The sequence below is a fragment of the Podarcis cretensis genome (genome assembly GCF_951804945.1).
Source record: "Podarcis cretensis genome assembly, chromosome: 6".
Lineage (NCBI taxonomy): Eukaryota > Metazoa > Chordata > Lepidosauria > Squamata > Lacertidae > Podarcis > Podarcis cretensis.
In genome coordinates, this window is record NC_137175.1 from 36,114,316 (window position 1) to 36,136,552 (window position 22,237).

Here is a 22,237-nt window from a genome sequence, read left to right on the forward strand (position 1 = left end):
GATGGAAATAGACTTGGTTGGGGGATGGATTGGAGTGTGGCAGGAGATGAAAACACTCTGGGAGCAGGAAACAGAGAAGGATATATACCCAGTGGTGCATATACTTAGGAAGGAACAACCTTTTGCTCCAATACAATGCAAAACAAGCTGTTTTGATCCTTGTTGGTGCAGCACAGAAGAGGCTAAGGTCATGCACAAAACCCCCCCCTGAACATTCTGTGATGCAAATGAGCATGAGCTGTGCTGTTAGTTATTTCTCTCTCTCTTTCTGTTCAGGCCAGGAAATATTATGGGGAGCAGCACTAGAAAAAAGTGCATCCTTGTGAAAGTGCTTGGAATGTGCCTGTGCAGTTGGGTGACAAAAGGGTTTAAGGGTGACCTCTCGCAAAGCAACTGTCACAATGACGCTTGACTTGGATTTGCTGTTCTAGGATCCGTTATATAATGCAGCTGAAAGTTGTTTCATTTGCTCTTCCCTATAGATGACCACAGCAGAGTGAAGCTCTCCCTTATCACGTCTGACAAAGACTCTCATTACATCAATGCCAATTTTATCAAGGTAGTACCCCTCATTTGGTGCCCTGTCGCACATGATTCGCATGGACCGTAGGCTCAGCTGAGTGAAAAATACAGGCATATCTAAAGCGGTCATTGAGCCCCTGGAGACATTTAAAAACTGGAAAAAACTGTTGTGGGTACTGCACACACACACATAATATATGCATGTACACAATGCAATCAGTCAATAATGGGAACGACAGACCACAACTGCATATAACCTCCAATAATTTGCCCCCCACCCTGCAGTTAGGCTTGAAAAAAGCCTCTTATTGGCTACAATGGAAGGCTTCTATCAAGCCTAATTTCAGTGGAAGTGGTGGCCGTGGGACAACTGGAAAGGCCTATGTGATGCCTGGAACAGCACTCATGATTGCTGCTTTGGTGACCCACAATCCTTAGTCAGGTTTATATGAGAATGCAAATGGTTTAATGGAGAAAGTGCTCCTCACATTGAAGAGATCCCAGGAGTGGCGGCTTAACAAAAATATATTTGAAAAGTTATAGGACCTTTGAAATATCTTACGTTTGGGCTTCTAATTTAATCCTAGGCTACGTGAGTTCCTTCCACTGCCTTTCTCACTAAGGAAGCACTCTAAGGAAGTTGTCTCCTCTCAACAGTTCTCTGTCCCATTTAACAGCAGGAAGTCACACAACCTCCTTTTTTTAGCAGTCCTTCTGAAGTTAATGACACAACCAATTTCAGGATATTGTTACGAGTTTTTGGGTGCCCAGATCCCCCGAAATTCCTGGGTCTAAAAAAAAGTTAGAATTCTGTGTCTGTTTTGCAAGCTGGAGGGGGGCGGGGCAGAAAATGGGTGGCCTGTTTTATGCTGCAGTGAGCGTTAGTCACAATGTTTGGGGTTTCTTAGAATCTGGAGCTGCAGCAATACAGGGGACAGGACCTTCTTGGGGTGTGAATGCTCTGCATTCTCTCCATCTAGGCTTGTGTTGTATATATGTGTAACTAAATTATATATAATAAAGACACCACAGTCTCTGCTGTGCCTTACTGTTCCAAAAGGAAACACAGACGCTGATCAGTGTGCCAGGTACCCCTAGAATCTCACACCGTTCGGAGATTGGGGAGGCGTATAACAGTATAATGGGAAAATACAAAATACTCCAGAGTGGATTGCACCTAGATGCTTTTTAACAAAAACTTGTATTTTATTTATTTCCTTTTTAGGGTGTGTATGAGCCAAAGACTTACATAGCTACTCAGGGCCCCCTTCCCACAACTGTTGTTGACTTCTGGAGGATGATTTGGGAATATAAAGTCCTGGTAAGCTCCAGATCAGTGCTACTTACAAGTCACTCCTACAGTTTTACATTCAAACATTGCTTGCTTTTTCCAGGGGAGGGATGGGGTCCCATGAAATGAATTAAGCCAAGGGGATGGTTGCACTAAGTCTGGAGTTTACAGACCTTGGTTACAGCTTGTGTTTAGTCAGGAGAGAACTAAGCCACAAGCCCAGTTTCAGATGGTACACTAATCAAAACTATGGCTTAGCTCAGTGTGGTGCAGTAACAAATCAGCTTGGGAGAAGTGGTCTGGACACACATGCATATTAAGCCATTGTTTTGTGATGAGCAAACCAGGCCAGATTGTGGTTTGTTTGGAGTTAAACAAGCCACAATTCCTGGTTCAAATATAATTCCAAGCCAGAGATCATGGTTTGTTTCCTTCCTTCACTAGTGATGAGGTTATGACTTATTGTGATACGCAAATATGTATTCTGATTCATACCTATTGCTTTCTGCTAGACTTTGCTCCTCATGTTTCAACCTGCTTACATTCAACAGCCCATCCCATTACACTAACAGCAGATGCTGAGACTTGGCAACAGTGGAAGGAGCCTAAAGTCAACAGCTACAACAGCTGCTGGGATAATTTCTGGACAAGGTGGTAGAGTTTAAAAGTGCCTAAACATTGAATCCCTTGTTTTTCCAAAACCCACTAATCCTACATAAGCAACTAAAGGTTGCAGCTCATACAAATTAGGGAAACAAATCAAATATGTACAGCTTATTCCGTTCCCAGGATTTGAGACTTCTAGCTATATAAAAAGGAGGAGCTCTTACTTAAAAAAAAAAAAATCTAAGCCATCCTACTGCACACAGCCATTTTCTATAAGTGATGATTCTGCTCAAAGGCATCACCAGCCACTTGCTGCATATTTGCATGTCCCATGCACACACTGGAGCGCAGGGGCAGCCATATGGCATCATGTGTCACTTGTACGCATCTCAATTTCCCTCCTGGTTAATGCACTTGTTCCCTTATTGTGAAAAAATCTGATTAGTACTGTCAAGGGAGGTATAGCTGTGGGAAATCCAAGGGTGTGGTGGAACTGTTCTATTTTTGGAAGAGTTCCTCAACCCCCCCCCCATGTGTTACATGACATTTCTTTGGAGGGGGGTGCTCTACTGCCACACCTCCTCAATGCTTGTTTGACTGTTAGTGCTTGTAGGCACACCTGAGCCATTTTATCTCCAGGAACTGCAATGCAGAAGTTGGTGCTTTTGCTTCAACTAGTGACCCCATGGGAAGAGAAAGGAGATGGAAATCGTGCTGGACATGGAAATGTGTTTTATTTTTCTTCGTTGCAAAGTGGGACTTTATAACTGGTGCAAGCCTAGTTTAGAAAACCTAGTTTAGAATTTTGTCGCTAGACTTTTTTTTTTGGTGAACAAATTCCAAAGCTATAAAGAAAAAAGAAAAACCTTCCCTTTTCACACACACCACAATCATTTGAGAAGCTTGCAAAAAAAAAAAAAAAGCAAAACAAAACCCAGATGATGCATCAAAGGCCCTTGGAGTGAAATGGGATGTCCCAGCATCTCATCTCATCTCCCCTCCCTCCCTCCCTCCCTCCCTCCCTCCCTTCCTTCCTTCCTTCCTTCCTTCCTTCCTTTTTCTCTCTGTCTTGCTGAATCAAAGGCTGGCTTATTGCACTTCTCTCATGCAAGTGCAGGAGATGTGCAACAAATGCAGGATAAACTGTACACCAAACATTGCATGTTGCTGGACAATTACAAAAATCACACCCTGCTTGATTCTTGATGTGGCTGCTTGCTGAGGTGAAGCAAGCAGGGGGTGGAGAGTATGGAGAAAGAAAAGGGTCTATGCAGGAACAAAATAGGCACTATCAGATATGCACCGTCCACTGGTTTGGATCGGAAGCAACAGTGAAAATATAAAACTAGCAAAGGGGTGAATGGAAACGTGCTATCTCATATTATGATAAAAATGGAATGAGAAGGAAAAGAAATTGGCAGAGGTCTACCTTGTGGAAGTGCCCAGTATTGAAAATGTTCCTATTTCATTTGTGTAGTTGAATGGCACTCAAGTATCTTTTTATTTTTATCTCTCCAGGTTGTGGTCATGGCTTGCATGGAATTTGAAATGGGGAAGGTAAGCCCTGTGCCAATGGATAGCACGCACACATACACACAGACACACGCACAGCTTAATATAATAAAAAACTCTAAGAGGTTTGCATTTAAAAAAATCATTCAACAATTTTCCTAAAAGCTAAATAAAGATAAAGTGAAAATCAAATAATATATCACAAGTAAAACTGAGCACTTTGCAAAAATAAAAAAGAAGGTCATCCGGCAGAGCAGCCAAGGATGATTTGGATTCTGTCCCAAAACTGGACTTGACCTGAAAGGTCAATATAATCAAAATATTACAGGAGAATCTGTGTATTCCTCAAGTGGTGTCTGTATAAGATAGTGCTAACTCTCCTGGCCATCATTCCATTCTCCTTTCTGAATTATCAGAATCTTTAAAAGTCTCTTTGGACTGTGTGTGTGCCCTTGTGTCTTTTCTTAGTGGAATTACTTTTTGTACAAGCTAAATCAGACTGTTTAATGATCCCAGATCTGGAATTTGACTTTTTCAGGCTCTTGCCTCAAAATACACACACACACACCCACACACCCTCCCGCAACCCTGTATTAATTTTAAAATTCAGACAATGAAGGAGAAAAGGTAAAAGCACCAAGAGTACATGTCTGGATACAACTTTGGCACCAAACCTATGATGTGGGAATTCCGTGACTGAAGCTCCCAACATTTTTTATTTTCCTTTATAATCAGGATGAGTGCTATGGCATGGTGGGAAAGTGGGGTGGTGGGGGTGGTTAACCTTTCGTTCCATGCTTTGTTCCCTGGTATAAATTGTACCCTCAGCCTCAGAGCTGCTATTAGACATGGAGAGAGAAATTTACAGTCATTTGTACTTGTCAGTGGTTGTTGAGACAATTATGACTTCAGTAAGTTTTATAGGGCCATAGTTGAGCAGTTTAAAGTTGTCCTTTATGGTTTATCAATGGATACACCAATTATCTCTGTGTGCAGATTGCTTCTCATAATGGGTTCACAGTTGAGCCAGGCTGTGTATATGCCAGATCTTCCTTAAGCTCCCATTAAAAAAATAGGTTTATGGCTCCCTGTTTCTGTTTCTTTATTAGCACCAGCCCCTTGTCCTTGGACTTTTCCCAGTATTTCTAGTCAGTAGTTCTCTTATTGCAAGCGTTTTGATTCCCCTCCTCCCATTCAGTATATCACCTGCTTCAACAAGAAGCCACAGAAGTATACAGTGGTTGTTGAGCATCCTGCCCAAGGTGTGCCCTTCACTGGGGGAAGGGCCATAGCTCAGTGGTAAATCTGCCTTGCATGCAGGAGGTCCCAGATTCAATCCCCAGCATCTTCAGGTAAGACTGGAGGAGATTCCTGTCTAAAACCATGGAGAGCTGGTGTAGATGATACTAAACTAGATGGACCAATGACCAGACTCAGCATAAGCAGCCTCCTACATTCCCATGGCTGGGCTTAGAAACCAAGCCAATTCTATAAACAATTAAGGCAGCCTGCAAATGTCTTAAAAAAAAAAGAAATGTTGTGTTTGAGAGCTGCCAGCTTGGCCAAACAGCTGGACACATCACTTGTGTGGCTGAAACTTTCCCTGAATGGAAACCAGTTTTTGTGGTGGGGGCAGGGAAAGGAAGATATGAGAGTTGACAAGGCAAGAGACAGATAAACACAGTCTCCTTCTACTTCTTTTCCAACAGAAGAAATGTGAGCGGTATTGGGTTGATGCGGATGAGTCTCCAATCAATATGGGCCCTTTCTGCATATCCTGTGTGAGTATAACCATGCTTATCCCCTGGCCTGTTTTAATTCATAGTCTGCATTCTGATTTATGCAACTTGTTGCTGTTTACCAGCAGAAAATGTCATCTGGTTTGTTTTCCTATAGGAGGCTGAAGAGAGGAGAAATGAGTATGTGATTCGCACTCTGAAAGTGGAGCTGAATGACAGTGTAAGTCTGGGAACATATGGTAGGAATGCTTGGGGAAGTAGTCTGTGCTGGTGCCACTGATCAACCCATTTATGTGAGTCCTTTTGTGGTTACAATACACCACTTATGGTGGTGGTAATAGAGTCCGATGCTTCATAACTGCAGGAGCTTACATCCAGCAGAAATTTGAGGAAGTAATCTTTTCCTAAGAAGAGTTTGAGTCTACAACTTGTACGTAGGTATAAATGCTTAAGCTCCATTAAGTTCAATGGGACTCATCTGTCACACTGATGCATTCATAGCATGTAGAACTGTGAATAGGGATATTGGCATGGAAATCTGAACAGCCACAATCTGAATATGCTCAATGGAAAGGTGTAGGTATGGCATCTTTGCAGATATGTAGGGTGTTCAGTTCAGCCTAACTTTGCATCCTCAAATGGCTACAGTGGCATGTGTACCCACAACAGTCAAATTACCCACCCACTACTTCCACCACCTTCAAATGAGGATGAGATCAATCAGAGTCACTTCTTCTCCTTTGGTGCCTTTACAGGATAGCCGAACTGTCTACCACTTCCATTATAAAAACTGGCCAGACCATGATGTACCGTCCTCAATCGACCCTATTCTTCAACTCATAGAGGAGATGCGCTGCTATCAAGCACACAGTGATGTACCTATCTGTGTACACTGCAGGTGAGGCTATTTGGCAGTAGAGATTTATTCTTTTTTTACGCCAAGGGAGAATGCTCAATCTCTGTATTAATGCTCAAAGGGAAATATACACTCAACTATAATCTTGGAGGCTCACAATCATTTTAGTTTTGCATCTTCTCCTTTATCTCCCCTCTCTGTGGATTCTATATTCTGATTATTTTTCATGTAATGTTTCCTCCACCAAGTCAATATGTTTTCTTAGTTTTGCTGTCCAAAAATACCTAATCCTGTAGTGAGGTTAAAAGATGCATACCGCTTAGTTCAGAGCAAGAAATTAAGTGAGTTCAGCAAATAGATCAGACCCTTCTATATAGTGAGAAGGTGGGGAGGGGTATTACTCAGAAGGGTGGTGGGATTGGGTGATTGGCAGATAGCTGTGATGAGCCTGTTGACGACTCTTAACGACTGCAATCGGTCTTACAGGAAAAAGCAAGGGGTGAGAAGGTGAAAAATGGCTTTGTCATGTATAATGAGATAAGAATCCAATGTCTTTGTTCAGACCAGGTCTCTCCATGGTTTTAAGTTTGGTGATAAGTTGCAATTCAGCAGCATGCACACGAAAAATTCAGCAGCATGCACACGAAAGCTCATACCAAGTACTAACTTAGTTGGTCTTTAAGGTGCTACTGGAAGGATTTTTTTTATTTTGTTTTGACTATGGCAGACCAACACGGCTACCTATCTGTAACTCCAACAATCCCTTGTGTCTTTTTTTCTTTTAGTGCGGGCTGTGGAAGAACAGGAGTCATCTGTGCCATTGACTATACGTGGACTTTGCTAAAAGATGGGGTGAGTTTTTGTTTCCCTGTTAAACATCTTTGTACTGTTCATGTGCCACTATGTCAGGCAAGGAACTTCCCACCGATGGTAATATAACTGTCATGAGATGGGAAATTTTGCTGTCTGTTATGCTGTTACTGGAAATGGGAACTTTTTCAACAGCTGATGTGTATAAACGCCCAGAGTATAGTGTAAATATCCAGAAGATATTGTTGACTGGGTAATGTATGGATGCCATCAATCAATCAATCAATCAATCGGAATTACTGAAACTCTTCAGTAAGACTCTAAAATATGAATTCAGTTATAAGGTGTGTTGCGACACAGAGTGGATGGCTGGATATGGGCATTCTATATCACCAACAGTTCTTTGTCTTTCCTCTCCCCTTCATTATCTTAAGATTCTGCCAATGAACTTCAGCCTTTTTAATACGATCCAGGAAATGCGAACACAGAGGCCTTTATTAGTGCAAACACTGGTAAGTTCAAAAAATATTTTTTCTATCGTGCAAAGTCTATATGAAATTGTAGAAAGCATGTTTGCCTTATAGAGAGACACTGCTGTGCTCTAACGAGGAAATCCTTGTGTGTGTAGCAATAATGTACAAGAGCCCTCTTTGCATGAAAGCCTCCTGCAGAGCCATCAAAGGAAAAGATGCAGTTATTATCAGAAGAAGAGAGATCAAAGTTCAAAATGCTAAGCCAAATAAACTGGCTGGCAAAAGGGCACACACAATCTTTCAAATGCTTATTGCCACCAGAAAATGATCTGTTCTCAAAATGATGTTTAATCATTCCATGAAATATTTAACCCATTAAAAAGGTATTGTCCCAGAAAATGGAGCAGTGCCAGAACTTCCGTTTCCTCTTATACGTCAGCAAAGCATAGTCACACCCACTTATTAAATGAATCTCCCCAACTTTGGGAATAACCACCGCTCCTTAGCTTGTATGCCAGAAAATATCAGTATAGCTTTCAAAGTCTATGATGAAGTAGAGAAATGAATGAACAAAAGTGGCATATCTCCATGTGATTTATTGGCATCATTTTACAGGAGCAGTACAAGTTGGTCTATGATGCTGTGATTGAGCTCTTTAAAAGGCAAATTGAGGCACTCGCTCATCATTCCGATAACTTTGCTATGGAGGTAAGTGTACAGTGTCTGGTTACAAATACAGAGCATTTCCCCCCAAAATACAGCATTCCTACCAATGCTAGCACCAAACAGGAACTGGAACAGGAAGTACTTCAAAAGTTGCATTTATCCTTTGTAGAGAAATTCAGATCTCAGGCCAACAGTATTGCATTCACCCAACCCTCGTTTCTTGCATGCAAACTCTCCCCTGTTGCTGGTTTTTTGTGATGCCTGATCAGTTATCCACCCAATGTTCCACCCGTCCATTTAGTTTCTAAAAGCTAAGTCAGAAGGAGTGAGCAGGCGTTAAACAGAAAATCATCCTGTGCTCATTTCTCTAAGGATTAGTTCATTGATGATGATGTCAATATCCTGCAATGTTGTGATTCCACAGCATGGAATTTCCAAAATGTACATTCCACTCTCTCTTATTCACAGAACTGCAACCTACTCATTTGCAATTACACATTAAATGAGTGTTCACATTATTGCCTTAGAGTGTTGTGAAGTTGCTTTTACCCTGGTGCATTTCACAGCTGTATCTTCCCTAGCCATTCACTTTGGCAAGGCTTCACTACACTCCTGTTTGTTACAGATAGGTAGCCGTGTTGGTCTGCCGTAGTCAAAACAAAAATAAAAAAATTCCTTCCAGTAGCACCTTAAAGACCAACTAAGTTAGTTCTTGGTATGAGCTTTCGTGTGCATGCACACTTCTTCAGATATCTGAAGGGTATCTGAAGAAGTGTGCATGCACACGAAAGCTCATACCAAGAACTAACTTAGTTGGTCTTTAAGGTGCTACTGGAAGGAATTTTTTTATTTTTGTTTTTACTCCTGTTTGTGTTCACATTGTGGAGCATTTATGGGGTGAGGAGCAAGTCTTTGTCCTATGCAAAGTTGTCCATACCTTGGCCCGAGGTGAATGAGGAATGGCATGTGAAACTGGTTGAGAAACAACACACCCAGCAGCAGTATTCTATAACAAAGTACAGGATACATAGGCTTTTTGAATAACATCGTGTGAACACGGATTAAAAATGCAGCACTAGAAACACAGTGAGTGCACAGTAAAGAGAAGTGTGAACACAACCTTTGCTACTAAGTGATAAAGGAAAACCTAAGATAAATTCAAATGCCATTACTCTGATTCTTTAAGTCCCAACTGAATCTTACCCACACCAATCCCCCCACCCCCCCACCCCGTGTGCTTGTTGTTGTGTTTGCAGAGACCTTCTGCTCAAGCTGAGAGAGTCATTTTCTTTCTCATCTGCTGTGGGCAGTTATGTGGTCTAGCAGAAGCATAGGCCAGGGTGACAGAGGCAGCATTTCAACCAGGATGTGGTTTCACAGATACTGGCTGCTTTTCACAGCTTTTAGGACCTTCAAAAAGGACCTTTGAAAAAGCAGTTTACCAAAAATGGATTTGGGGCTGAGACTGACTTACAATATCAAGACAACAGCAAACCCACCTCTGCGGAGTCTCTCTGAATGATTAACCTGAGGGCCTAGAAGGCCCTAGATAGAGAGCTTCTTTAGATAACTTTTGAATGTAAGAGTATTTATTTTATTTGTTGTTGTTACAAAAAAAGCAATAAAAAGTATTTGGGTAAAAAGAGAGAGAGAGAGAGAGAGAGAGAGAGAGAGAGAGAAATTTGGGGGCATATCTCTTTACAGAAGCTAAGTGCATGCATGTTTAGGTTGCAGTACTAGAAGAAAGTGCACAAGAAGATGTCCCACCAGGAAAAAGGATCATATGGCCTTGTGATCCACCCCCCCCCCATGGTAGCCTGGAGACAAGTGTGGGTTGAGAATTACGGCCCAATACAGTTGAACCCTTATTTGAAACAGCTTGAATCAGAGGGCACGTCCGGACAAGGTTGTTCTACACTTGCTCTGTGTGCGCAACTGGTACATGAGGATCCACACACTCCTATTTCTTTCAGCCGCCATATTAATTGTTATTCCATTCCTTGAAATCCACACCAGTCAGCAGAGCTTGACAGAAAATATCCCAGGTGTGGGTTTTTATCCCTGCCCTCAAGCACACTTCCTCCCTCCCCCAGTTCACTTAGGCTGTGTACACATTACCATTTCCTCCGACTCCAGTGGGCTCCCACCGCTGATGTATGAAGCAGAGAGCACGTGGCATTAGCCACAATCTGTATGTATCCTGTAGATTCTTGAGGATTGTTTCTGTTTGATGCACTTCCCCTCAAATCAGCTTCCATCTGATTTGAAAAGGCAAGATGCCGTTAAGCTGAGGTGTGCACAGTTCAGATAGTTGTTGTGCATGCGCAGATGGGAGCACATGTGCAGGAGACAGCTTCATTCAGTTCAGGGGTGGTGGTGTAGGCACAGAGAAACAAATCAGGTAATGTGCACTGAATGAAGACACCCCTGCCCCCTCTCTGGTGTACTCAGCAAGTGCAAACATAAAGAGGGGACATGCCCATACTTTAAGCCACTGATGTGTACATAGGCTTAAACTTCATTTGACTTGCACTTAAAAAAATAAAAATAAACTGCACAATTCTGATTCTCATCAAAGTGCCAGCAGAGAACACTTCAGGGTCCTTCAAAACTGGAGTCAGTCATGATGGAAGACAGAAGCAATTTGCTTTCAGGGGTGTTATGTTTGCACCAGTCCCAAGCAAAGTCTGATCTTTATGTTACCAGTTTTTATATGGAAGATGCTGGAGATGCTTCTGTCTCACAGTAGCTCCAACAGCTGTTCACCATGTGGAGCGCTGCAATAGTATGCAATGTGGAAGCATTTCCAATAACTCATGAGGAGGTACCGTAGCTAAAATGTAAGACTTGGTGCTGAGTACTACGCAGAAGCCAAATACACTGAAGTAAGATGGGTGATGAAAGAGGGACATACCACATTAATTATAAGCAATAAAAGTGAATCAGCATTTCCTGGAGAGCTTAGAGAGAGGTACCCTACTTGGCAGATTCTGTAGTAGTCTAATATTTATCAAGCCACTGAACTCCAAAAATGTATTTAGAGAGCAGGGATGTCCTAGATAAAGGAGTAACTAGATAAAGGAGTTCAGTGGTTATCTGTTGCAATGGCAAATATCAATTCCAGATTCAACAGTGTAGCCCACTCTTTCCACTATGAAAGGTGTGGACACATGACTATAGCCAAGGGAGGGGCAGCTGCCCCACACCAATCAAGTAAAACAATAGAAATACTTAATTAACTGACCAATCAAAATGGTTCTGCCCCCCCAAACAAACGTCCTGCCCCCAACAAAGTCCTGCCCCCCCAACAAAAATCTTGGCTACGCCCATGTGTGGACCTCACAGAATACAGATCTTTTAGTCCAGACCTGGGCATGATTTAGCCCAAACATGCATTTGGCAACCAATTTCTTAAATATGTTGTCCTATATTTATATGGTGGTAGTGCTGCTGTTGTTACCCACCTTACATTGGGCTGTAAGCCAGTACTACGTCCACCTGTTGAAAACCAATGTTCTGGTTCTGTGAGTCTACAAAACCTATATATTTTTTGTAACTTTTGTAGTCTGAAGCAAGCCATCCAACAGCCACAGCATTCCAGGCTCCACATATGGAAACTTCTTCTTTGATACAATTGAACAGGTAAGAAAAGATGTACGTAATTCATAAGTATAGCACACAATTCGGGAAAGATTATGCACTTTAAAAAGGCTGTAATCCAATGCACACTTATCTGGGAGGAAGCCCCATTGATCTCAAAGGACATGCACAGGATTGCACTGTGGAACCCACTAATCTCAGTGGGACAGTTAAATATTTATTCTCTCTTTCACTGAAATAAAGTAGCCTTAGCTCAACTTTGGTTGGTTTATACCCATAGTCTCAACCTAGCTATGGACCAGGATTGGGGATGCTGTGTTTTACCCATAAGTCCCAGCCACCATGGCCAGTGGTTAGAGATGGTGGGAGTTGTAGTTCAACAACATCTGGAGGGCCACAAGTTTCCCATCCTTGCTACAAAGAAAACAAGGTTACTAAAGTAAAACAATTCCTACCTGCCTCTCCTCTCTACTGACTTTGCATCAAGGAAATGTATGGAGGTCATCTTGTCTATCAGCAGCTACTGTCTATGATAGTTAGTTGGAACCTTTAAACACAGAGGAACTCTGAATGCTACCAGTTCCTGTGTGAGAACAGTGAGAGAGGGCTATTGCCTTTATGTGCTGCTGGTAGACTTTCCAAAAGCATCTGGCTGAATACCAAGGTAAATAAAATCTTGGCAGTCCCCAGGGTGTCAATTTTTCATTTTTAAGAAGCTAGTCTGGGTTCTTTTGGTTGATGTTTTTTCACAGGTGGAAGTAAAGTTTCTGAGTTACTAAAGTTTCTGAGTTATCCCTAGCCATTTTGCAATGCAGTGGAACTTTGTCTGGATTGAGAAGGGCCTTCCCGAATAGTTATACCTTTGACAATCATGTTCCCTTCGTTTCAGTTCAGTGCAAGAGGAACAGGAGAAATCTCTGAGCCTGGGTTATGATATAGGCACTCGTGACAGATATAGAGATGGTGCTTCTCTGGTCAGACAAGCAATTTCAATTGGATCCTTGAGCTTCAGCGCCACCAGAAACATGGATGCTGCAGCAGGGTTGAACTCTTGGTTGCCAAGACAGCCACTCCATAAGCATCACAGTTTGGACTTCAACCATCTCCTTTGGGCAGAGCTACCTGTCACTTTAAAATCAGGAAGTGAGGCTGGGATCAGCTTAGATTCAAAGGTGCCTCTAACACGGACCAAATCGACCCCTTTTGAGTTAGCATCACAGAGAGCGTCCCAAACGTTGACAAGAAAGGACCCTGACTCTTGTGAGGGCCTGCAGCCTGGAGGATTTACAGCTGACTCTAGCCTTTCAAATAAACTATCAAGCAACACCAAGCGTTGTCTATTTGCGAAGTTACGCCATCAGTCCTGTACTTGGTCATCAGAAGATCCTTACTTTTCTTCCCTGTCATCGGACGAACCATGCTCCCCAGCGCTTCCTGACCCTGCTGAGAATCCATCTGAAACAATTCCCCGGCTTGCTTCTGCTGCAGATGCCAGAGGTCAGCCCTTGGAAAGTCCAGCAAGGGCCAGCTACCCACCATGCAGCTCTGTGGCTCAGAATAGCCAACCAGTGGGTGCAGTGGAATCTGCCTGCCAGAGTAAGTCCTTGAGAGGTTGTGGGTTCCTCCTGCAGGGGGATTTGCATTACAAAAGAAAGTTGTACAAGGAGGCTGTTTTGTTGCCCTAACAGATCAAGGGGTGATAACATTTTAAGTTTGCACATGGCCAGAATTGGACTTTGCTAGTGCATGGATGAGGAATCAAGATGGACAACTAACAGCTTTTTCATAGGTGGAGATTAAATGGCCTTTGAGCGTCTATGTTTTATTCTTTATGTGAACATCTAACAAATATTAACAGAAGAGATCTATATGGGTTATCATAATGTTTTAATATCTAGAATTCAAACTCCTTGCTTGGCCCACTTCTGGGAAGGGAAGGTGGAGGAATGCTGCACAGCAACCCAACACTTTTGGGTGATGGGATACCACAGTTGTAAAAATCTAAAATCTGAAAAAGTATGAATAGTACTGTGCTACTCTGTATTCTGATAAATGAGGAATGAGAAGGAAAATAAATTAGCAGAAGGTTTCCATGTGGACTTTGGATACACAGGATTTATGATTGATGGGGGAAGGAAGTGTAGTTGCCAGTGCTACCACTTCCAGTGCCATCTGGTGGTCACTTTGTTTATTTTTTGAAAGTAAATGCTTTCGTGCTTCTGCACTTCAAGATTTTGCAACAGCGATTGCAACCTGGTGGTGTTTCCCTATTATACATTCGGAAGTTTGTTCATGTTTCCAGTGTTCCTGATATGCTTCATTTAAATCAACAGAGAAGCTTGTTGCAAGACACTTTCTGTCCACACTTATGGCCTGAATAGTGCTATAGACTTGGATTTTAAGATGCGCATGGTTTTTGTCCATAAAATGATAGTGCACAACTGAAGCAGGGAAGGTTCTGTAGCGCACATGTTGCAAGCAGAAGTTCCCATGTCCAATCATGGATTTTTCTAGCTAAAAGGATTTCAGCTAGCAGTGTTTGCCTAATATATATATCTTGGAGAGGTATTGCTGATCACAATAAACTGTTTGGATCTGAATGGGCCAACAGTCTGACTCAGAATAAGTCTGTGTCCTTTATTTCATGTTTAGTTTTCATAAACTAACATTGTGTAACGAGTAGCTATGCAATGCAAGCAAGGTCAAGGAAGACCATGAGAGGTCTTGGTTATTATCTTGCATGTCTGCAATAGATATTTGTGTATACAACCCAAGTCCACTAACTTCAGCATTTTGGCTTAACAGGTTCTTCCCAGGTGGATGAAGACATTCCTCCCCCATTACCTAAAAGAACCCCTGAGTCCTTTATTGTACCTGGAGAAGATGGTGAGTTCAAGTATCATCTAAGTGAATACAGTTTTGTTGATGGCAGAACACCATATGCAAGATGAAGTCATCATCTCTTTCAAGGGTGGAGAACCATTTTGGCCCAGATGGCCAGATAGTTTTCTGTCATCCTCACCCCACAAGCCAACTTCGCCATCCAATGATTGACACTGAGCATAGGGCTGGCAAAACACCTTTCCATAGATTTGAACTCACTGCCCATCACCTGATGGATGGTGAATTCAAGCTGCTTTCTACAGGGAGTGGCTGCATAATTGAGTTCCCCATGGGGAAACTAGTCACACAGTTGTTCAAGCTTACTTCCTGCAGGGGTCAGTGGCATGAAGCAGTCTGCATGGAAACTGCTACTGAAATGGTGGGGGAAAGCTCCATTTTAGCAGCACTTTCAATGCAAACTGCTTCATGCTATTGAAGCCAGGGTTGCTCCCATTGCCCATCAGCTGCCCATTGCCTGCCATGCCTCGCTCCAGCACAGAAATGGTCAGGAGCTCACTTTAAGCTCCCTTTGTAGCCATTTGGTACCTGACACATATGACATTAGGTGTGGAACAGTTTGGTGTGGTTTGTGAGTTGGGGCCCCTGTAAGGCCAAATCTGAGCTGAAGATTCCCCATCCCTGATCTACAACTTAGACTAAGATAGTGATGATCTGCAGAAAGTTTTAAAAGATCCATTATGTTTTCTAATTTTATCCATTGCAGATGACTCTGTGTTGCCAGATTCAAACCACCAATCACTGTTCAAAAATGAGAAAATTGGAATCTCTAAGGAATGGAGCGGCGTGTCTCAGCTGAAATTTTCTGATGACTCTGTGAGACTGAGGCCAAGTAAGGTAACGCATTAGAGATTTTATACATCTCCACCAGTAATATTGCTATATAGTTCACCTGACTTCTGCAGAAACAAAGGCTGCTACTTTATATAACTAAATTGCAGCAGGAATTCAGTTCATAGTCCAACAGCCGAGGCTAGGACAATACTTCTGAAAAAACAAATTGTATTAAGTCTGAGTGAGTCAACTGGCAGTAGAGATGGCCAGCAAATTCCAGTGAAGATGGGAACATCTGCTAACGAACATTCTTCTTCCTAAAATCCATTGGGAGCTGATGTGACTAACTAGGAAGATGCCACAAAACAGGGGAAATGAATAAAGGGCTTTGGCTTTTAGCATGAGCAAGTGGGACCTGAGACAAAATGTTGCAAGGTTCTGTTCAGGGTTCCAGCCAGCTAGGCCTTCTGCAGGATACTCCATTCTGTCCATTCTTTTCCTCCAGTTTTCCACCCCACCCTTGTTAGTCAGTGTTCCATGTCCACAGAGCATTCTCAGTTCTCACTGGGCTGTTACTGCAATTTCCTGAGCTGGTAAGGGCCCGGTAACAAATTTACAACCTGTGCTGATCTCTGAGTAGATGTGTTATATGCTGACAGGGTAGCATCCATCTTATGCAGCTACTACTGTGTTGCTGAAACACTGTTCTGCGGGTAGGGCTTTTGTAATTGTTATCATTCACAGCACTGCTAAATTTGCTTCAAGCTGTTATTCTTATTTGTTCAGTTCAGTACAACAGTTTTTCAGGAGTGGGAAGTAAATAACACTTTCTGAACCTGAAGGCAGAAAAAAGACAGAAAGGAAGGGCATACTGATATTAGTAGAAACAGGACCAGGGCGTTCTGGTTCTTGCTAATACCACAGTTGAAAATCCCTTCAACAATTTAATAGAACTCTTCTGAATAAAGATAAGTGGCTTGCTTGAGTGTCACTTTCAGTGGTCACATTTTAAAAATGAACAGAATGCCCTTTCTTCTGATTTAGTTTTGAAAAACTGAAATAGGATTTTTGTAAATGCATGGTTCACAAATAGCATGTGGATCCACCTTCCACTACAATTGCACGCAGCATGTAATTCTTTAGGAGCACTGAGTATGATGCTGTTTGGGGGCATTGTCAAACATTTAGAGAGTTACAGCTGTCCATCACCTACTTACTAAAAGTTAAATGCATTTATACAGAGTTGAGGGACGATAAAGTATTCTCCTTTTCTTTGTTTTCAGAATGCAAAGCTGCAGAGACCCAGATCAGGTAAACATTCTCCTGACATTTCTATGAATTAGTCTGTGCTACTACTACACCTGCTTGCTTCATGTTCCATCATTCTAGCAATGCCTTGCTTTTATTGTCAATGGAAAACTTCTGTTGTATAGATGGTACACTAGATGGTACACTTACCAAATCCTGTTCCTCATTGTCATCTTGTTCTGTTAGTATTACTGCAAAATACTGAAGAGCCAGTGATATTAACACATGTTTTAAGAATTCTCCCTATGTATGTGGGAGCTTAAGGTGCATACATGTTTTCTTGGGATGAATTGTGCTTAACACTGATAGCAGATAGCAGAACTGAAGACATTGCAGACAATGTTGGCCTGATGCTGGAGAGGCTCAGGGTTTTTTTGAAACCAAGCTAATGAAAATGTTTTCTTTAATTATTTTGTATTGCTTGTTGTTACAGAGATTCCCCGGGATCGGTCTCCTTCCCCTCCCCCCCTTCCTGAAAGAACTCCTGAGTCCTTTATTCTTGCAGATGAGGAATGTAAGTACAATAGCTGTGGTTGTCTTGTAACAACATTATTGGGTGGTGATTTTAGTTAATGCATTTTCATTTGAGGAGGTAGCAAATACAAAGTCAGGTTTGAGAAGGTCTGGGTGAAAAGTGCTGGAGGAGAATCTTGTTGTTGGCATCTGTCTGTCTTGGGAGACAATGGAGGAGTGTGCCTTTGGGGGTAAAGTCAAATCTTTTGAGAGTTACAGCACCTGCTGTGGCTGTAGAGACTGATATGGGAGAGAAATGTTTTGTTGCAGCTGGGGCAGATGGAGGAAAATCACAGCAACAAGAAAGGAAGATAACAATGAGTCTCCATATAATCACATTCAGAACCCACCTTTTGCCAGTAATTCCTATTAATACATACTTGTGGCATACTGAGAAACAATACCAAATGTCTATAAATCAAGTGATGCAGCCAGAGAACCTCAGAAGGACAAAAAAAAAAATCTCCAATGTGGTTTACAGTCTAGTATTAATTATACATTTAATTATATTGAAATAATATATTGAAAGAATTGCCATATTTTGGGAGGAAGAATTGGTTTGTTTTCTTTTTCTTCTCAAATGATGCCTTCCATATATAGCAGGGGTAGGGAACCTTTGACCGTCCAGATGTTGTTGGACTACAACTCCCATAATCCATGAACATTAGCCATGCTGACTGCTAGGGCTGTTGGGAATTGGAGTCCAGCAACATTTGGAGGTCTACAGGTTTTCCCATGTATATGGAAGCATCGACACAGTTATTGTTTTGCTAAGTGTGTTTTTGTTTTTCTAGCTCAACCATCTGTTACGAACAATGCTGTGCGTTTCGGAGAGTCTGTGATTAGATCAACAGACAAGTCATCAAAGGAAGCAAAATGCTTCAGGAGGAGTAAGGTAAAGGAGCATAGAGAATGCATAAGAAGTGGAGGGAGAGACAGCTGTAACATTTCTATTAGCAGAGAAGCAGGGCTTCCCCCATTCCATGCTAATTATATAAGTTTCAGCTGTGCAGAAGTTCTTGATCTTTAAATAGACAGAGGGCTGCTTTCTGTTAGGTAGAATACATGACTACCCAACTTTCCAGTTTTAGCCCACATTATGCTGCTTAAAAACACAACCTAACAATTGTTAGGTGTCTCTCTCCCCCACTGACTCCATCCATAATATGGAGAAGAAATAAGTTTTTAACTGGTAGATCCTCTGGTAAAAACCAGAGCTTGGAACATTTCTCATTCACAACACTAGGGAGCGCTCTAAGCAAGAAAGAGAAGCAAATACGGTACATATGAAACCAGAAACTGCAGTTTTGCTACCTGTGCAGTTAAGCTGTAATAATCAAATATGTAAATTAACAGTGATTCACTCTTTTCAGAAGGAAATATACCCAAGGACCTTAATTTCAAATTAATGGCCCATTGTGATGCAACTCGAGGCTGGCTTTGTTTCACCTTTAAAGGGTTACTAGAGCCTCAATGCAAAGGGGAACAAACCTCTTCATCTTCTAACTGGAAGAGAACTCCATTCTGCTGTCCCAGAATGAATGGGCTGCTTGTGTTGATCTAGGGTGCTTCCACACAGCAATTCATTGTACACTCAGTGCTTCTCAAATGTCACCCTATATCCCCCCCCCCCATCCAATTTGATCCATGTTTACCATTTCCATTTTATTTTTACTTATTGGACTTCCTGCAGAAATAGTCAATCCAAATTAAATGAGTTGGGTGGGTAGAATATGGGACAGCCTTTTGACAGGTACTCATGACAGTTGCTCCCTGTAGTTTATTTTTAAAATAGATCTGTTCTTAATAAGCAGGGTTTTTGCAACACCGTAATTTTTCTGTGTTTTTCCCCCTAGAGCTTGAAAATTTTACGAAATGTGAAGAACAGTAAGTCTTTTGAATTTATAGACTGTCTGTATTTTGCATATTCACTGCGGTGGTGCTGTGTTGTAGTCTGAGGCGAGGAACCATAACCCCTAACAATTCTATTGGGAGATGAAGGCACTCAGTAGTTTTGCTGGATTAATAAAGACCTATCACGCAGCTCCACTGTTTTTCGCTGTGCATCTCAGAGGGTTTCAGAACCAGGAATTAATTAAAGGTCTACATTTATCTGCGGAGGTTTCATTGTGAATGTTAAATAGAGAAGGCAATTTCTAAAATGTGAAATCTTTCTACACCTTTGTGTATACTGCTTGCCAAGCCTCTCCCACATCTTTTCAGTATCTCTTCTGTATAAGAGGTGGGTGAACTATGCATTATGATCACCACGGGTCAACAAAATCCTAATGCTATGATTCCCATGAAGCACCATTCACTATGTGAACTGGGGCATTCTTTCATTCCACACACAATAGATGACAGGCCTTTTAGATTAGACCTACTTGGGATGGTACCTCTAGCACAAAACATTTATTTTTTAAAATGCTGATTTATAAAGCTTTGCTCCATGCACCTGTTGATGCAGGTTCCTGCCTTCAAAAGTTTTCCAGGAAACCTTGATAAATCTTTACGGTGCTCTTCCTGTTTGTCCTTCTTTGGATTAACAAAAGCAGGAAATATCGCTGCCAACGTTGCTGATTTGGTAGCACGGCACCTTCGAAATGTACATTGTAACAAAATCCAGGCAATATCAGCAGCTAGTGGTCACATTGTGGGTGGAATATTTTTAATGTATTTCTTGTTCCTCTTGTCTTTAATGTAACTATGTAGAGTTTATTGCCTCTTTGTTTGGTTGTAAGTCACTTTGGGTTGCCCTGGGCAAGATAAAGCAACTGGCAAATTTAATAAAGAAATTTTATATAGAGTGATATAGATAGACGCAATATATGCTGTATTGTTTTCTTGTTTTTGCAATTAAAAAAAAAATATTTTAAAAATCTGAGGGGGGCGGGATGGAGAGTATTATTTTAGCCAGTTGAGCCTGAGATGGGAGAGAGGTAGAAGCTGCTTAGGTATTGGAGGAGGAGAGTGTCAGTGCTAGACTGGTGAAGAGAGAAACAGTCAAGAACTGAGATCTATGGACAGCTCTCCTCTGTAGTGAGCTACTAAAGTGCAGGTGGCAGCTTCTCAATGAAGAACCCTGGACTGGCTGTGCCCACCCAGGTGGGCTACAGGATCCTTCTGGACAAGAATAAGTATAGGAGGACTTCCTGTTCCAACTGAACCTCGCTTGAGCAACAAAGTCTTCCTAAACTCTGATGTGTTCCAGTGTCTTTGGTCTTGGCCTCTGGATTGCTCTTCAGCCTTGCCTCCTAACTTGTCCCTTTGGATTCTGACCTTTACTCTGGCCATCGTCCTATGGCTTCTGGCACACATCTGGCTACTGCCAGCAGTCCAGCCCCGACAATGCAGTTGGATCGCCGTGATTGCAGAAGGCACGTATAGATCTGGGCCTTAATCACAGGCACCAACAAAGGTGTTGGCCCTGGTCCCAGGGTTAAATAGAGCAGGATGTCAAGGTGAGGCAGAGGAACAAAAGTAATGTGAAGGTCGTAGAATGTTGCCCCAGACACAGCTTAATATTCTGTGCCTCCTGGAAAGATCCTTCAAGTTCTGTGGTGCCTATTAAACATTTTTCCAGCTCTATGCAAGCAGCTTATCCATGTGCAGCTTCTGCACAGCTAAAGGAGTGTTTAAATGACCCAATAATATGGCCATAGGTCTTTGTCTCTTAATAAGCACTCCTCCCCCTCCTGCAGAACAGTACTTGTGGGGAAGACCCGTGCAATTTATCCCCATTGTTGGGTCATGTGAACCACTTAGCAGATGCACAGGAACTTGCTGACAGATCAGTAATTCCTATGTGACTAGAAAAACATCTCAGGAGCAGAGCAACCAATAGACAATGCAGAATACAGTGGTCTTCAAAATTCTGTGTTATTGTTATTCACACTTGTGCCCAGCTTGACTACCACAGCCTCCCCAGCAGGAATCATGTTTCAAGAAGCCTGTGATGTTTACATGGACCATCAGCTCAATCCTAACAATGTCTACTGAGACATGGCACTCAACATAAGTAGGGTTAGGATTGCAGCCTATCAGTTCCTAAGATCTTCCTTTCTATTTCTAGGTATTTGTGGTTCACCTTCAGTTTTAAAAGTTCCAGAGGCTGATCAATCAAATCACTCCAGCTCTGTTTTGAGGTTTGGTATGTTGTTGTTGTTGTTGTTTTAAAAAGCGATGCTTCCTTATTTGACTAACCTTGAAAAAACTTAAGGGTGGTGTAGTTGTTGTTTTGCCACTGACAATGGTTATTGTTACACATTGTTTTAGTTTAAAGATATTAGATGAATGCACTCTATAGTCTTGGGTCTGATGAAACAGTCAACTTGGAATCATAGAATTGTAGAGCTGGATGAGACCACGAGAGTCATCTCGTCCAACCCCTGCAATGCAGGAATCTTTCACCCAATGTAGGGCTCGAATCTACAACCCTGAGATGATGAGTCTCATGCTCTACCAACTGAGCTAAACCAGCACCATGCTTGATGGCAACATATTATGAAACTACAGTATTACAGTAGTTTTCAAAATACTTACTTCTGGGGTTGTTGCACTCTCTTCCCCAAGCCCACTCCCAGAGTAAATAATTTCAGCAATGTGATATACAGTATGAATGCCAATATATCAGACTCACTTGTCATTAGTTGAATCAGACAGCTGG

At 42.0% G+C, this 22,237-nt stretch overlaps 1 protein-coding gene across 3 annotated transcripts in view; it reads left to right on the forward strand.

Annotated features, from left to right (window-relative positions):
• The window catches only part of PTPN22 (protein tyrosine phosphatase non-receptor type 22), a 43,019-nt gene that overhangs the window by 19,037 nt on the left and 1,745 nt on the right, over positions 1–22,237 (forward strand). The window contains exons 4-21 of one of the 3 annotated variants that reach the window (XM_079979139.1): positions 483–559; positions 1,748–1,843; positions 3,938–3,976; positions 5,641–5,712; positions 5,828–5,890; positions 6,426–6,568; positions 7,312–7,378; positions 7,771–7,848; positions 8,425–8,517; positions 12,041–12,117; positions 12,965–13,671; positions 14,881–14,961; positions 15,683–15,813; positions 17,034–17,061; positions 17,492–17,572; positions 18,366–18,466; positions 19,428–19,458; positions 21,644–21,721. In XM_079979139.1, the coding sequence (XP_079835265.1) occupies positions 483–559; positions 1,748–1,843; positions 3,938–3,976; positions 5,641–5,712; positions 5,828–5,890; positions 6,426–6,568; positions 7,312–7,378; positions 7,771–7,848; positions 8,425–8,517; positions 12,041–12,117; positions 12,965–13,671; positions 14,881–14,961; positions 15,683–15,813; positions 17,034–17,061; positions 17,492–17,572; positions 18,366–18,466; positions 19,428–19,458; positions 21,644–21,721 (2,043 nt within the window). Of the gene's footprint in view, positions 1–482; positions 560–1,747; positions 1,844–3,937; positions 3,977–5,640; positions 5,713–5,827; positions 5,891–6,425; positions 6,569–7,311; positions 7,379–7,770; positions 7,849–8,424; positions 8,518–12,040; positions 12,118–12,964; positions 13,672–14,880; positions 14,962–15,682; positions 15,814–17,033; positions 17,062–17,491; positions 17,573–18,365; positions 18,467–19,427; positions 19,459–21,643; positions 21,722–22,237 lie in introns of those variants that run through there. The other 2 variants (XM_079979141.1, XM_079979140.1) reach the window with 2 other exon arrangements.